Source organism: Dromiciops gliroides, chromosome 3 (genome assembly GCF_019393635.1).
Source record: "Dromiciops gliroides isolate mDroGli1 chromosome 3, mDroGli1.pri, whole genome shotgun sequence".
Lineage (NCBI taxonomy): Eukaryota > Metazoa > Chordata > Mammalia > Microbiotheria > Microbiotheriidae > Dromiciops > Dromiciops gliroides.
In genome coordinates, this window is record NC_057863.1 from 549,751,739 (window position 1) to 549,768,023 (window position 16,285).

Here is a 16,285-nt window from a genome sequence, read left to right on the forward strand (position 1 = left end):
CTCACAAATCTCCCACTGTTACCTACCTACCTACCTGGGCTTGTGTTTCTCCCAGCCAATTCACACCATCCTTTCTCTCTCCACCTGGAATAAAGCACACCAGTGACAGAATGAAGCTGTTTACCTGTGGAAGCAAGATCACCCAGAAATCGCCACATCGCAGAATCAGGAGGGATTTTAAGAGGCCATCAAATCCCAAGCACAGACACACCCCACAAGGGTTACCTGTCTTTGCCTTTAAGACCTCCAAAGAGGGGGGAACCTCCCTTTTCTCAAGGAAGCCTGTTCCACTCTGGGACAGCTCTCGTTAGAAAGCTTCTCCTGACATCGGGCCTAAGTTTGTCATTTCCACCCAAGGCCCCCCCATTTTTTCCCTTTAGGGACAAACAGAAAAAAAGCCCAATCCCTCACAGCAGCCCTTCAAATATTTTAAAACAGCTACCAACTCTTTAATTGTAAGTTAATGAGATCATCATAGGAAACTACTTTATACCTTGCTAGATGAATGCTAGCAAATCTAAGTTGTAAATAACCTAAATGAGATAGAACAAGGGGCAAGAAAGGCAGCAAAGCATGAGAAGAAATGCTAGGTTTGGGGTTGGACTTGGGTTCAAATTCTGGCTCTGATACTTCTCACCAAATAGGTAAACATGGACCCTATATAGACCCTCTTCTACAAAATGGATCATCTCTAAAGTTTCTTTTAGCTCTATGAGACTCATCCTCTAAGTCTAAAGAGGTGGAGGCGACTGCAGGAGTTTACACCTATCAAGGCTCATGGGAAGGGATGCCTGAATTTGGCTATTGGCAGATCTGCCAACCAAGACAAGGCAGAGTCATCTACCCTGAACCCCTCAAAAAGGAGTCCCCACCATGGGAGTTTTTATCTGGGGAGGTGGTCTCCTATCAAATATTTGCATCTTGTAATAGTGGGGAGGAGTACATTGCCTGACCCAGCTTCGAGGGGCAGCACAGTGTGATGGGAGGAGCAGTGTCCTGCCAATTATGAGAATCAAGGTCTAGTCCTAATGATAAATCCACTTCATGACCGTGGGGGACTTATTTCTCCTTTCCAGCTTCCTCATCCAAAAAACGAGGGGCAAAGGTTGGATGTCTCTAAACTCTCTTAGCTGGGCAACCAAAAGGTCTCAGGATGGGACGATGTTGATGGCATGGCTGCATTGGAGAAACAGCTTGCTGGGCATCAGAAGGCTCAATGGCCTTGGCTCTTATGGAGACACAGTCTTGGTGAGGCTCTCTTTGGAACTTTTCTCTCCCTCACCTTTCATGTCCAATTAGTGACCAGCTTCTGTTGATTCACATCTGTCCCCTATTCTCTGGTATTCCTGTCACCATCCTGTTGTAAGCCCTATTGTGGTGACCTCCCCAAGGTCTACCTATCTCCATTCCCTGCCCCCTTAAAAATATCATAGTAAGGGCAGGTAGGTGGCGCAGTGGAAAAAGCACCGGCCCTGGATTCAGGAGTACCTGAGTTCAAATCCGGCCTCAGACACTTGACACTTACTAGCTGTGTGACCCTGGGCAAGTCACTTAACCCCCATTGCCCCGCACAAAAACAAAAACAAAAAACAAAAAACAAAACTATCATAGTGCCCCAAACATCTTTCTAATGCATGGGTTTGGTCACATCTGTCACTCTGCTCAAACTCCTTTAAGGCTCATTATTCCCTTCTGAATAAGGGTCAGCTTCCTTTCCCTGGCATTCAAGGTCCCCCATAACCTACTACTCTAGACATCTTATATTACTCCCTTCCACACACACTACATGTTCTCAGTCTAACTGAACCACCACACGCGAATCAATCTCTGTGCTCATCTTCATTCAAGAACTATTTACCATCTCTTACATGCAAGGCACTGGGTGCTGGGGAGACGAACACAAAGACAAAAAGGATCCAGTCCCTGCTTTCAAGCTTACATGGCTGGGTTGATTGGGCCCAATAAAAATGTGTGATGAATGAATAAAAAAGTATTTCATACACATGGGAAGCATTTTCAGAGAAGAAACTGGGAGGGGACAGGGGATGGGGAAGGCCTCCTAAAGAAGGTGGGAGATAGTTGTGCTTCCTCTGTGGGGTCATTTCCATTCATAAATGCAGATCAGTTTCTAATGTTAGACCAGTTGATTAGGCCACGGGCTTTGGCACCCAGAGTGGTATTTTCTTGGTCTTCAGTATCTGTGGCTACTGAGGAGGATGGAGTTGTAGCACCTGCAGGAGCAGTCATCGTGCTAGTCTCTACAAGGGTTGTCTCCCTGGGTGATGAAGGCTTTGGCTTTGGGGGGCAATCTAACACGGGGCATGTGGGGAGGGGGACGCTGCAGTCCCAGAGTTCTTGGGCTTACCTGCTTATACATGGTAGTTGTTTAGCAGTTGGTGCTGGGGATGGTGGGGATGGTGGGCTCCTTATCCACCGGGATTTCTCCCCTGGATGATGGCTGAAGGAGCCGGGCTGGGAGCCGGGCTGGAGCCAGGCAGACAACTCTGTGGGGAGCTGCTGTGTTCCGATGTTCTTGGGCTTACCTGCCTGTCAGTGACAGTTGGTCGGCAGTTGGTAGTGGTAGGAATGGTGCACTCGTTATGCAGAGGGGATGCTTGAACCTAGATGATGGTCACTTGGCCACACCTAGGGAGCTAGGGGTGCTGCTATACCAGGGCTCTTGGGTATAGCTGCCCATCAGTGGTGGATATGGAGCAGATCAGTAGCAGTCAGAATTGGTGGGGGCAAGAAGGGCATGCCCCTTCACCATAGGGGTCGCTCCTCTTGATAATGACTGTAGTGGTCACCCAATCTTTATGGGGTCCTTTCCTTGCCGCTACAGGACAGTATTTGAACTCTTCCCTGGCTCACTTCCTATTGTAGACCCTACAGCGAGTGTTCCAAACCTCTTCTCTCAAGTCACCATTTCCCCTCCATTCCCATATCCCTTGCAGGAGAAGGACAAGCTTTATATAATTTTACTGAGAAAATTCCTTTTCCTTTCCACTGCTCTATATCAAATGGCCTCGTTGTCACTCCCTCACTCTTTGCTCTTATTTCAGGAAAATAGATGATTCTTCTCCTTGCCAATCTTATCCCCTCCCATCTCTTCCAGGAGCTTTTCCCCTTGACCATCTGATATTTTTTTATAGTCTTAAATTCCTCTTTATTTACCCATTCTTAAAAACCTACCCTCCACTTCACCCCATCATCCCCTCAAGACACATACTGTGTCTCTTCTTCCCTCTAATAGCCAAATTCCTAGAAAAAGTTATATATACCTACTTCCTCCCAGGTCCTCACCTCCCACTCACTTCCCAACATTTTGCAATCAAGCTTCTGTTCCCAACACTCAGCTGAAAGTGTTCTCTCCAAGGTCATCAAAGATCTAACTGCTAAACCCAATGACTTTGTCTGCCCTCAACCTTCTGAATCCCTCTTTTGGGGTACAGATGATCATTCTCTTCTCTGAGACACTGTCTCCTCCCTGGTTTTGTTGTCATTGTTATCGTCAATACTGCACTCTCTTCAATCTCCTCCTATGTATGTTAGACTTTTTACTTTGCTGTCCTGTAGGGACTGCCTACTTTAGTGTTTCATGTCTCAGAGCTCTGATCAAAGCCCTCTTCTTTCACTACTCTATTTTAGGGATCTCACCAAATGATCCCATTTATCATCCCCATAGCAAATTACTCCCAAATTTATATACTCAGCCCTCATTTCTCTTCTGAGCCTCAGTACTGTATTGTCAACTGCCAACTGCACATCTACCCAAATATCCCTTGAGCATCTCAAATTCAACATGCACCAAATGAGATTCTTCTTTTTCCCCTTAAACCAGCCCCTAGCTTTCTACATTCCTTATTTCTGTCAAGGACATTCTTCTGGACATCTGGGTTCTGCAGCCTCAGTCATCCTCAATTCTTTTTTTTTTTTTAATTTTTCGGCGGGGCAATGGGGGTTAAGTGACTTGCCCAGGGTCACACAGCTAGCAAGTGTCAAGTGTCTGAGGCCGGATCCGAACTCAGGCACTCCTGAATCCAGGGCCGGTGCTTTATCCACTGCGCCATCTAGCTGCCCCCATCCTCAATTCTTTTTTTTTTTTTTTTTTTTTTTAGTGAGGCAATTGGGGTTAAGTGACTTGCCCAGGGTCACACAGCTAGTAAGTGTTAAGTGTCTGAGGCCGGATTTGAACTCAGGTACTCCTGACTCCAGGGCCGGTGCTCTATCCACTGCGCCATCTAGCTGCCTCCCCATCCTCAATTCTTAATCTCATTTTGACCTCCACAACATCTTTAGTACACATCACTCATGCACTCAGTAAGCAATCATCCAAAGTCTCCTATGTGTTAGGCATTGGGTATTATGCACAATGCACAAATCATGTACGAGTAAATGTAAGATGTATACAAGGCAACTATGACATTGCCCTAGCAACTGTCAGGGGTAGAGTGAGAAAGGGGGTCAGGAGAGGCTTTGGATGTGACACCTAAGGTAGAGTACATTCACACTTAAGGGCATGGTATAGATGAGATCAGCCAAGAAGGCTAAGGAGTAGTCAGAGAGGTAGGAGGAAGACCAGGAAAGAGTAATGTCATGAAAATTTGAGAAAGAGTATTAGGGATGAGAAGGTGATAGTTATTAGAACCACAGAGAATCAAGTAGGATGAAGACTCTAAAAAAAACCACATTAGATTTAGCAGTAGAGAGACTGCAGTTTGAGTTCAAGATAGGGTTTAAAATCACATGACTGGGGCAGCTAGGTGGCATAGTGTATAGAACACCGGCCCTGGAGTCAGGAGTTCCTGAGTTCAAATCCAGCCTCAGACACTTAACAGTTACTAGCTGTGTGACCCTGGGCAAATCACTTAATCCCAATTGCCTCACCAAAAAAAGTTAAAAAAAAAAACAAACCACAAAATAAAATCACATGACTGGTAGGGGACATAGGACTGGAACCTAGGCTCCCAACATGCTTTTTGTTTGTTCAACAGTCAAAACTAAAACCAGCTGTTCTCCAAAGAATACAGGGCTGAAATTGACAAGCAGATGCCAGAAACTAGACATGGCAGCCGGCTAATGCTTGGCAGATGGTCACTGAAACTCTTGGATACTTACATAAAATTGGAGAGTGGGCAGTAAGGACCCCTTACCTGTTATGTTTGGGGTGGGAAGGACAAAGGAGAAGGTCATAAATTAAGATGTATCTCCTTTTTTTCTTCAGTGCGTTTTCGTATATCAATTATGATTTCTCCTTGTTTTTATCTTTTTCGATATGTGTGGATACAAGTGCAAGCTGGGGGCAGTGTTTTAAGGAGTCGTTCTCCCTCCTCATGTCTCCTGCACTTAAAAATCAGAAGAATTAAGGAAATAGGGGGAAACTAGGTGGTGCTGTGGATAAAGCACCAGCCCTGGATTCAGGAGGACCTGAGTTCAAATCCAGCCTCAGACACTTGACACTAGCTGTATGACCCTAGGCAAGTCACTTAACCCTCATTGCCCCGCCCCCCAAAAAAGAATTAAGGAAATAAATTACATACAGTAGTATGTAATTTTATTTGGACATGTATTTTCTAAAATACTGCCCCTAGAATTTTTACCAAACCGGGATATTTAAGATGAATAGAACTATATGGTTAGAAGTTAGGAAAACCTCCTCCACAATCATACATCATAGTTTAGGTTCCTATATCCTCTTGTCTGGATTGTTGCGACAGTCTCCTAATTTGTCTTCCTACAAACCATCTCTTTTCTCCCTAACCCATTGCCAAACAGGTGACAAATTCACATTTCTAAAGTGCAACTCTGAGCACATCATACTTCCACTCAAGAAGCTTTTGTAGCTCCCCACTGCCTCTAGGATGAAATACAACCTCCTCTGTCTAATATTTAAAGCCCTTCTCAATCTGGCTCCAACCTATTTTTACAGCAAGCACATTACTTCCCCTTCATATTCTAGATTGCAGCTAAATTGGCCTACTTGCCATTCACTGTACACAACATTTCAGAGATTGTCCCTCATGCCTGCAATCCTCTAAGTCAGTCAGTCAACTAGCATTTATTAAGCACCTATTATATGCCAGGCATTGTGTTAAATGCTGAGGATGCAAAGAAAGGCAAAAAGCAGTCCCTGATCTCAAGGAGCTCACATCATAGTCTGATAGGGGAGATGGCAGGCAAACTATCTATAAACAAGATATAATCAGAATGAATTAGAGATAGTCAATTTATTTAGAAGAAAGGTGCAAGGCATTGGGGGAGATCAAGAAAGGTTTCTTGCAGAAGGTGAGATTTTTGGTGAGATCTAAGCAAGATAGGGAAGTTAGGAGGCAGAGATGAGGAGGGGGAGAGTTCTAGGCATAGGGGAAAAGCCAAATGCCCAGAGCTGGACGATGAGTGTCTTATGTGAGGAATAGTTAAGGAGACCAGTGTCTCTGAGGGATAGGAAGAGGCAGGAAAGAGGGGATTGGAAAGGGAGGGAGGCGCCAGGTTCCAGAGGACTTTAAAAAACAAAGGATTTTGATACTTGCACTTGGAAATAAGGAGCCACTGGAGTTCCTGAACTCCAGTGACATGGAGTGACATGGTTAGACTCAACTTTAGGAAGACTTGACAGCTGAGGGTGGCCTGGAGTAGGGAGAGACTTGAGGCAGGACAGATAACCCAATAGAAGGCTATTGGTGTGGCATGATAAGGGCCTATACCAGGGTGGTCACAGTGCCAGGAGACAGGGGAGGGAGTTGTAGCAAGCTGTACTGACAACAGATTGGATATGGGGGTGCTGTGAGAGAAAAGATTCGAGGATGGTACTTAAGTTGTAACAAGTCTGGGTGACCAGAAGGATAGTGATGCCCTTAACAGTAACTGGAAAGTTTCGAAGAGGGGAGGGTTTAGGGAAAAAATAAGTTCAGTTTTGAACATACTAAATTTAAGATGTCAATGAATCATCTGGTTTGGGCTGTCTAAAAGGCATTTGGAGATGAGAGACTGGAGGTCAGCAGAAAGGCTGTGGCTGAACACACAAATCTGAGAATCACCTATATTGAGATGCTAGTTGAATCCACCCGTAACTCCTCAGCTCCATCATTTAGACTCCTTTCTGGAGTCTTTTTTTAGTAATATCTGACTTCTTATGATCCCATTTGGGATTTTTTTGGGCAAAGATACTGGAGGGGTTTGCCATTTTCTTCCCCAGCTCATTTTACAGATAAAGAAACTCAGGCAAACAGAGTTAAGTGACTTGCCCAGGGTCACACAGCTTGTAAATGTCCAAGGTTGGATTTGAACCCAAGTCTTCCCCAATTTCATGATCCAGTGCTCTATTCCCAGTGAAGAAAGCAGTAACTGGGCCCTGGAGCCAAATGCTCTACACAGGGTCCCATCTGTCTAAATACAGCCTGGCTTACTTGGGAAAGGATGGGTATGCCTCCCATGCACATTCCCAGCTGCCACTGCATTCATAAATCTGCACCATTCTCTTTAAATAGGCTAAGGAAGGTAACAACCCCAAGCCACTAGCACAGAAAAAATGTAGGGTTTATTTAGCAGAGGGATGAACTCTGTCTGCCTTTAGGGTCACCTGGAAGTCAGAGTTCAAATCCAAGTCTCCAACTTCAGGCTGGAGTAGGCAGGGGACAGGCGTCCAGCAATTCTTGTCAGAGAATTAGGTATCTTAAGAAATAATTACCGGGGCAGCTAGGTGGTGCAGTGGATAGAGCACTGGCCCTGGAGTCAGGAGTACCTGAGTTCAAATGCGGCCTCAGACACTTAACACTTACTAGCTGTGTGACCCTGGGCAAGTCACTTAACCCCAATTGCCTCACTTAAAAAAAAAATAATAATTACCAGGGGCAGCTAGATGGTGCAGTGGATAGAGCACCGGCCCTGGAGTCAGGAGTACCTGAGTTCACATCCAGCCTCAGACACTTAACACTTACTAGCTGTGTGACCCTGGGCAAGTCACTTAACCCCAATTGCCTCACTAAAAAAAAAAAGAAAGAAAGAATTACCAGTGGAAAAAAAACACAATCATAATGATGAAGGCAGAGATGAAGTCCAGCAGTATCCACATTCTCATATACTCATCTGGTGTCTAGAAAACAAGACAGAGGTTGGCATAATTTGTAGGAGTGGAGGGATAGAGAAAAGAGTTTCTGGATTTCCCCATGGGGGCAGGATCTTGGAATCTGTACTGGCTGGTTTACCACCAAGCTTCTAGTAAGTACTAGAGAGCCAGGACAGAACTGTTCATGTGCACAAGGCCCTGAGGTGGGGATGGAGGGGTCTTAAGAATTTATATTGAGTCAGTAGTAAGGAATGGTGGTCCAAAAAGTTAATTCAGTCTCAGGCTGTAAGAATAAACGCACTGGGGGGGGGGGGAGGGGGAGCACCAGCCCTAGAATCAGGAGTACCTGAGTTCCAATCCAGCCGCAGACACCTACTAGCCATGTGACCCTGGGCAAGCCACAACCCTGATTACCATTTTTAAAAAAGAATAAATACACTTCTGTCTTCTGCTTTGTCCATTCGGCTTTGGGTGTCCTATTTTAGGAGAAGCATTAATAAGCTAGAGCTCAATGAGTAGAGGGTGTGTAAGGACAATGACAGGCATGGAAACTGTGCCACATGGAGGACTAGGGGAACTGGGATGTCTGGGTCCAGAGAAGACAATAGTCAAACTTGACCACTGACTTCAAATATCTAAAGAGATCACAGAATCACAGGATCTGGAGCTGGAGGGAAGCTTAAAGGCCATCCAGTCCGCTTAGCCACTGGTCCAGAGAGGTTAAGTGACTTGTCCAAAGTCACATGAGCATTACGTGGCAGACACAAGATTCTGACTGCACCACACTATACTGACTCAGAGAGGGACAGACTTGTTCTGTTCGGCCCAAGAGATCAGGAGCAGGACCAGTGTGTGGAAGCCACAGTGGTAGATTTCAGCTCAATATTTTTTTTAAAGGAATTTTTTTTTTTTTTTGGTGAGGCATTTGGGGTTAAGTGACTTGCCTAGGGTCACACAGCTACTAAGTGTTAAGTATCTGAGGCCATATTTGAACTCAGGTCCTCCTGACTCCAGGGTTGGTGCTCTATCCACTGCGCCACCTAGCTGCCCCTTAAAGGAATTCTTAACTGGATGTGTCCAAAATGCAGCAGGCAACTTATCACTGAAGGGGCTCCCAAACAGAAGGGCTTCATGTGTTTTAGGCAGTGGTTAGACTTAATGAACTCCGAGGTCCCTTAAAGCTTGGAGAATCTATGATGCGTTGATGGGAATATCTGCTAGACTGGACCCCAGGGGAAGATCAGTTTTGTGCAGTTGTGTCTGACTCTTTGTAGTCCCCATTTGAGGTTTTCTTGGTAAAGATACTAGAGTGCTTTGCCATTTTCCTTCGGAAACTGGGACAAACAGGGTTAAGTGACTTGCCTAGAAGGTGTCTGAGATCAGATTTTAACTCAGGTCTTCCTGACTCCAGGCCCAATGCTTTATGTACTATGCCACGTAGCTGCACCTGGGGAAGATCAACATAGGCAGCTAACTTACCATTAAGAAGAATGGGCGTTTAATGTTCTTCAGTATCTGGATGGTATTAGTGGTGACTGAATGCACACCAGCACACCAGGCCAGAGAGTACAACCAGGGCTCATTGATCACGTAGATGTTAGTGAAGATGCCAAACTTCTCATATTCCCTGGAGGGAAAACAAAATCTCCAATGACTGATGGTCCCTTCTCCTTCCCATCAATGAGAGGTCAAACAGAACTTTGGTGTCACTAAAAGTCCACTGTCTAAGTAAAAGAAACAGACAGTAAAATGAAGACCCAGTAGGAACAAAGAGGCTGGAAGTGCAGTGGGTGGGATTTTAGCCGGTAAGACATTTCCCCCTCCCCCAATTCCTACATCACCACCACCCCTGCCCCATACACACACACACACACACACACACACACACAGAGCCAAGTATCTACTAAGTACAGAGCACTGAATACAACTTTGCATTTGGGGAAGAGGGAAGGAATTAAAAGAAGGGAGAGAAAGATGCAAACGAGTATCTTCCTTGCCATACATGATCTTATTATCTAGGTGACTGCTGTCAATCAAAGGATGCTTTCTGGAGGAAATGGTTTGAAATAAGCTGGTTTCCCAATCTTGTTTTCCTCCATCTCACCTTTGAGTCTTGGAATACACAGAGCATCCTCATTGCTTGGAAACCATTTCATTTTTATTCCCACCTACTGAAATCCTCCCTTCTGTGGAAGGCCCAGTTTAAGTGTCATCAGTTCAACGCAATTCATTTCAACAACTTCTAGATAAATACTACAGGGAAATTAATGATAAATAGAAAGGTCCCATATATATCTGACCATAGCAGCTTTTTTTTTTTTTTGTAAGGACAAAGAACTAGAAACGAAATAGACGGCCAATGATTAGGAAATGGCTATAGAGACTGAGGTGATCTGCGCTTTATTTCCATGGCTGGCTGGCTAATTATATTGGCTAATTATATTGGTTCCAACATCACAAGGATCCTGTTAGAGATTTCTTCTTGAAACATAGCACCTCTTGGATCCACTTCAACTCACTGACTTATATTATTCTCTGATGTCATTACCAGGGTTTGTTTGGGGAGGGGCTGTATAGATTTTAATATCACTCTGGTTCATTAGACTTTTTGAATTTCCTGCTGAGGATAGAATCCCTTTCAATCCCAAATGACTGCAAAAAGAACTGTGAACTAGGGACTGATGAGGGGCCTTTTTTGAGCCTCATTTTTTTTTGCACATTTATAAAAGCTGTTTCTGGATCAAAATATTCCAAGTGGGGCAGCTAGATGGCGCAGTGGATAGAGCACCAGGAGTACCTGAGTTCAAATCTGACCTCAGACACTTAACACTTACTAGCTGTGTGGCCCTGGGCAAGTCACTTAACCGCAACTGCCTCACTAAAAAATAAAACAAAAATATTCCAAGCGGCTTTACTTGCATAAGAATATTTGAAAATGGTGTTTAGCACAGGTCCAACCCATGAGTGTAATGAACTATGACTATGTTGCTGCACATGCTGTAGCCATGGCAAATACAAAGAAGCATGAGAAGATTTCCATGAAATTGCTGGAGAACCAGGAATATGCAACGAACACAGCAAAGGAAATGAAAACAGCAATGAAACAATCCAAACTTAATGCTGTGACCTGAGAAGGAAGGAGATAGCTTTTGCCCCCATTGACAGGAAAGAATTCCTGACCAAAAAAGGAACAGAGAAAAGAGATGATCAAGTGGACAATACTAATTACCTAAAGTTGAAGTTTTTCCACAAGTAAAATCAATAGAGTTTAAATTGTAAGGGAAACAGTTAGCTGGGGGCGGGGGGGGGGGGGTGGAGATTTGCATCAAGTATAATGGGGGCCTGATGTCTCTGATGGAGGCTGCATGTGGAGGATGCTGGGCAGCAGATGGCATCTCACTTGGATGCTGCTTCCGGGAGAATGGTGACACTGGCTAATGGAGATACCTTGAAAAAACTGGAGAATACACGGACTTTCTGAAACTGGTTTTGACAGGCTAACTCTAGGGTTGGGAGAAGCCTTTTTCCACTGGCTGCAAAATCAGAACCAAGGGTGTCTTTTTTTTTTTGTGGGGCAATTGGGGTTAAGTGACTTGCCCAGGGTCACACAGCTAGTAAGTGTTAAGTGTCTGAGACAGAATTTGAACTCGGGTACTCCTGAATCCAGGGCGGGTGCTCTATCCACTGTGCCATCTAGCTGCCCCCAAGGGTGTCTTCTTAAAGGTCTGCTCTTCACTTCACTTCACTTCACTTCATTGTTTTCAGCTGCACCTTGGTGTTGTGATAGAATCAGGTGAGAGACCATGCTTTAGGGGAAGGGCTGTGGAGCCTTTAGCCTCCGAAGCCATATGAAAGAAAAGAGTGTCAGTCCAACATATGAAAGAATGCATGGTAGTGAAGAGAAGGAGGTTCAAGAAAGAGCAGGGGTTGAGGAGACAGGCATGCAGGATAACTTTGAAACCAACGTGCTGACCCGAGTATATACTTAGAAAAAAGGAAGCAAGCTTATAGAGACACAGCTTCATAGGTAGTGCAGTTTTTCTGTTCTTTGTATTTGTTGATTGGTGTTTGTCAAGTCCAAAATAAAAATGTAATATGCAAAAAGAAAAACTTTAGCCCCAAATAAGAAATAGATCGCTTCAAAGAAAAGTTATGAAAACAGAATATACAGTCTGAAAGTAGACTGGAAACCTAAATAGTCCAAAGCACCTCCAAGTTAGATGTGTAACAAAAATGGCTATGAATTAAAATGAACATCTTTTCTTTGAAGAGATCAGAGCTTATGGATGTGGAAGATGTCTACAATGTTGGACATGGTGGGTGTGCTGGTTAGTTTTATTGAACTTTTTTCTTTTTTATTCTTAGTTAAAAGGGATTGGTCAGGGGAAGCTAGGTGGCAAAATAGATAAAGCACTAGCCCTGGATTCAGGAGGACCTGAGTTCAAATCCAGCCTCAGACACTTGACACTTACTAGCTGTGTGACCCTGGGCAAGTCACTTAACCCTCATTGCCCCACAAAAAAATTCGAAAGTAAAATAAAAGGGATTGGTCTCTGGGAGAAGAGAAAAAGAATCATTTGGGAAATATAGGTTATATAAAAACAAAAAAGTAATAATTTTTTAAAAAAATTCTATTTGACGATTGTTTATTTGATACCTACTATATGCAAGGTATTGGGGAATATCAAGTGCTATCATACAAAACATATTAGTCGGGGCAGCTAGGTGGCGCAGTGGATAAAGCACTGGCCTTGGATTCAGGAGGACCTGAGTTCAAATCCAGCCTCAGACACTTGACACTAGCTGTGTGACCCTGGGCAAGTCACTTAACCCTCATTGCCCCACAAAACAAAACAAAAAAACCATATTAGTCATGTTATGAAAGAAAACACAACCCCCCCCAAAAAAACCAACCAAGAAAACTAGTTTTAAAAAAAGTATGCTTTGATCTGCATTTAGATTCCTTTAGAAGTTTATAGCATTTTTCATCATAAATCCTTTGGAATTGTCTTGGACTGAGAGTGCCCTATGCCATTTTTATTTGTCCAGCAGACTGCAAACTCATTTAAGGCAGAGACTTTTAAAAAAAGAGATTTTCTTTGGTCAGCAAAAATCTACCTTCTCTCCCTCCCACTTTAACCATCTTCCCCTTAATTGAGAAAGAAAGAAAAACAGAAGTGCTAATCCAAACAAGCACAGGAAAGAAAAACAAATTTCCACAATGGCCATGTCCAAAAAAATTGTCTCATTCTGTACTCCTGAATCCTTCATCAGAAAGTGGGTAGCATGGGGGAAGCTGGGTGGTGCAGTAGATAAAGTAGCGGCCCTGGATTCAATAGGACCTGAGTTCAAATTTAGCCTCAAACACATGACACTTACTATCTGTGTGACCCTGGGTAAGTCACTTAACCCTCATTGCCTTGCCAAAACAAACAAAAAAGTTGTTTGTCTTTACCATATTGTCATCATTGTATAATTTGTTCTCCGGCTTCTGTTCACTTTACTCCGCATCTGTTCATATGAACTTTTCCAGGTTTCTCTGAAACCATCCCCTTTATAATTTCTCACAGCACTTACATATCATAACTTGTTCAGCACATTCCCCAATTGATGGATACCCCATCAAATTCCCCTTCTTTGCCACTTCAAAAAGAGCCAAAATATTTTTGTATACCCTAAATTAGAGTTTGTTTTGTCTAGAACTAATCCTTCCCTTCATCTACCCTTCCTCTAATTCCCTTCTCTTCTTCTGTGTGTATATAGTCTTCCTTCCTTTGGCCAATTTAGATGAGTGAGGTTCATGTCAACCCCCTCCCTCCTCATTTGTATAGATACCCACTTACACATTCTTATTGAGATAAGCATTCACAACCTTTCCCCTCACCACCAAGTGTCTTTGCCTTCCTTTATCTTTACATTCTTCTTTTAAGGTCATCAAGACATAACAGTATTTCCAGGCCTTGTCTAATTGGATTCTATGATGATGGGGTTCATCTCCTCATAATTGAATGTAAGCAGTTTATCCTTGTTTTGTCCCTTAAGATTGTTTATTCTTGTTTGCCATTTTAAGTTTCCCCTACCTATGTTTGAACTTCCAGGTTTCTCTGCAGCTCTGATCTTTTTTAATCAGGAATGCTTGAAAGTCCTCTATTTCATTAAATATATATTTCTCCCCCTGTAGCATTTTACTCAGTTTTTCTACATAATTTATTTTTTGTTGTAAGCCCACATAACCTTTGCATCTTCAAAAAGTGTATTCTAAGCTCTCTGTTCCTTGAGTAGTGACTGCTAAGCTGTGTGTGATCATGAATGAGGCTTCTCCATACTTGAATTCTTGCTTTCTGACTGCTTGTAGTTACATTCTTTGACTTGGAACCTCTGGATTTTGGTTAAAATGTCCATGAAAGTTTCTACTTTGGGGGTTCTTTCAGAAGTGGATTCTTTCTATTTCTACTTTGCCCTCTGGTTCCGTGAGATCTGAGCAATTTTCTTTTAAGATTTCTTGATGTATGATGTTTTTCAGGTCAGTTGTTTTTCTTAAGAGATAGATACCTTACATTTTCCTCAATTTTTTTTTTAGTCTTTTGACATTGCTTTAATATTTCTTGTCTCATGGAGTCATTGGCTTCTATTTGGTCCATTCTAATTTTCAGGGAGTTTGTTGCTTGGGCAAGATTTTATACCTCTTAAACTGTTAATTCCCTTTCCAATACTTTATTCCATAGCTCTAATTTCTTTTCCCTTTTTTCTCTAGTGCTCTCATTTTACTTGCAAAAATTTGTTTAACTTTTTCTTAAGCTTTTGCCTTATCTTCTTCCCAAAATTCTAGTTGATTTTTGCCTGTGCTGTGTTTTCCTTTAAGGCTTGGCTTATAGATGTTTTGGAATCATTATTTTTCTGTGTTTAGGCCTTGAGCACCCCTGCCATCATAATAGCTTTTTATGGTGAGATTCTTTTTATTCATTTTTGTGCATTCTTCAGGTCTACTTTCTGACTCTGAATTTGATTTTAGGGCCAAATTCTAGACCTGAATGTGGGTCTAAGCAACAGTAGACTAATGCTATAATCAGCTACTATCAGCCAACTAGGAGGAACTGTTGGTTCAGAGGAACAGAACTGAAGGCTCCCCTTTGGTCTAGGATTTCTGCCTTGGTTATTCCTCTGCAGACTTCAGATTTAGTTGGAGGCTAGAACTGAGACTTTATTCTGCTCCTGGGGGCTTGAGCCACGCCAATGCTGCTTACTTCTTTCAGTAAGGCCTACAATCCTCATTACCCTAGAAAGCCATTCCTGGACAAGGGTCCCTACCTGAGTCCACCCTGGATCTATGACATGGAAATGGATAGCAGGCAACAAGGTTGTCAGTTAGTACCTGTTCCCAAGCTGGTGCCCTGGTATAGATATGGCACCTCTTCCTGCCCTGGTGCACAGATTGTCCATTCATGATAAAACAATGAATCACAGAAGACAAAATGTACAATTCTGATTACTTAAATTGAAAACAAAATAAATTCAGTTAAAATTAGAAGGGGAATAATTAATTGGATGTGATATCCAAGATATGTGTAGAGCTTATTCAAAAGTATAATAACGGTAGCAATTATCTGATAGGTGAATGGTCAAAGGATATGAACAGGCAGTTCTCAAAGGAAGCTGAATGAATGAATGAATGAATGAATGAATGAATGAATGAATGAATGAATGAAGATGCAATTTAAAGCAATTCTGAGGTTTTACTTCATGCCTCAAAGATTAGCAGAAATAACAACAACAACAACAAAAGACAATGGACAGGCAGTCTTGGTGGGACTGTAAATTAGTCTGGCCATTCTGGAAAACAAATTGGAATGGTGTCCCCCAAGTCACTAAACTGTGTATACCCACTGGACCAGAGAAACCATTCACTACTAGGCCTAAACCCCTAAGAGATAAAAGAAAAAGAAATTTTTTTAATTAAAAAAAGAACCCATATGTACAAAAATCTTTATAATAGCTCTTTATAGCAAAGAACTGGTAACAAAGAGGGTGCCAATCAATTGGAGACTGGCTGCACAAATCATGGTATATGAATGTAATGGTGTATTATTACCCCATAAGAAATTACTAAAGGGATAGTTTCAGGAAAACCTGGGAAGACTCATATGAACTGATATACTACTAAAAAAGCAGAATCAGGAGAACAATTAATACACTAATAATAACAGTGTTTAAAAAAACAAC

The 16,285-nt window shown here is 42.8% G+C and overlaps 1 protein-coding gene across 1 annotated transcript in view; it reads right to left on the reverse strand.

Moving 5' to 3' along the window:
• Positions 1–16,285, reverse strand: part of GDPD4 (glycerophosphodiester phosphodiesterase domain containing 4) — a 71,282-nt gene that overhangs the window by 14,724 nt on the left and 40,273 nt on the right. The window contains exons 13-15 of the mRNA XM_043991810.1: positions 9,545–9,692; positions 8,010–8,092; positions 35–84 (exon numbers count right to left, since the gene is read on the reverse strand). Of these exons, the coding sequence (XP_043847745.1) occupies positions 35–84; positions 8,010–8,092; positions 9,545–9,692 (281 nt within the window). The remainder of the gene's footprint in view (positions 1–34; positions 85–8,009; positions 8,093–9,544; positions 9,693–16,285) is intronic.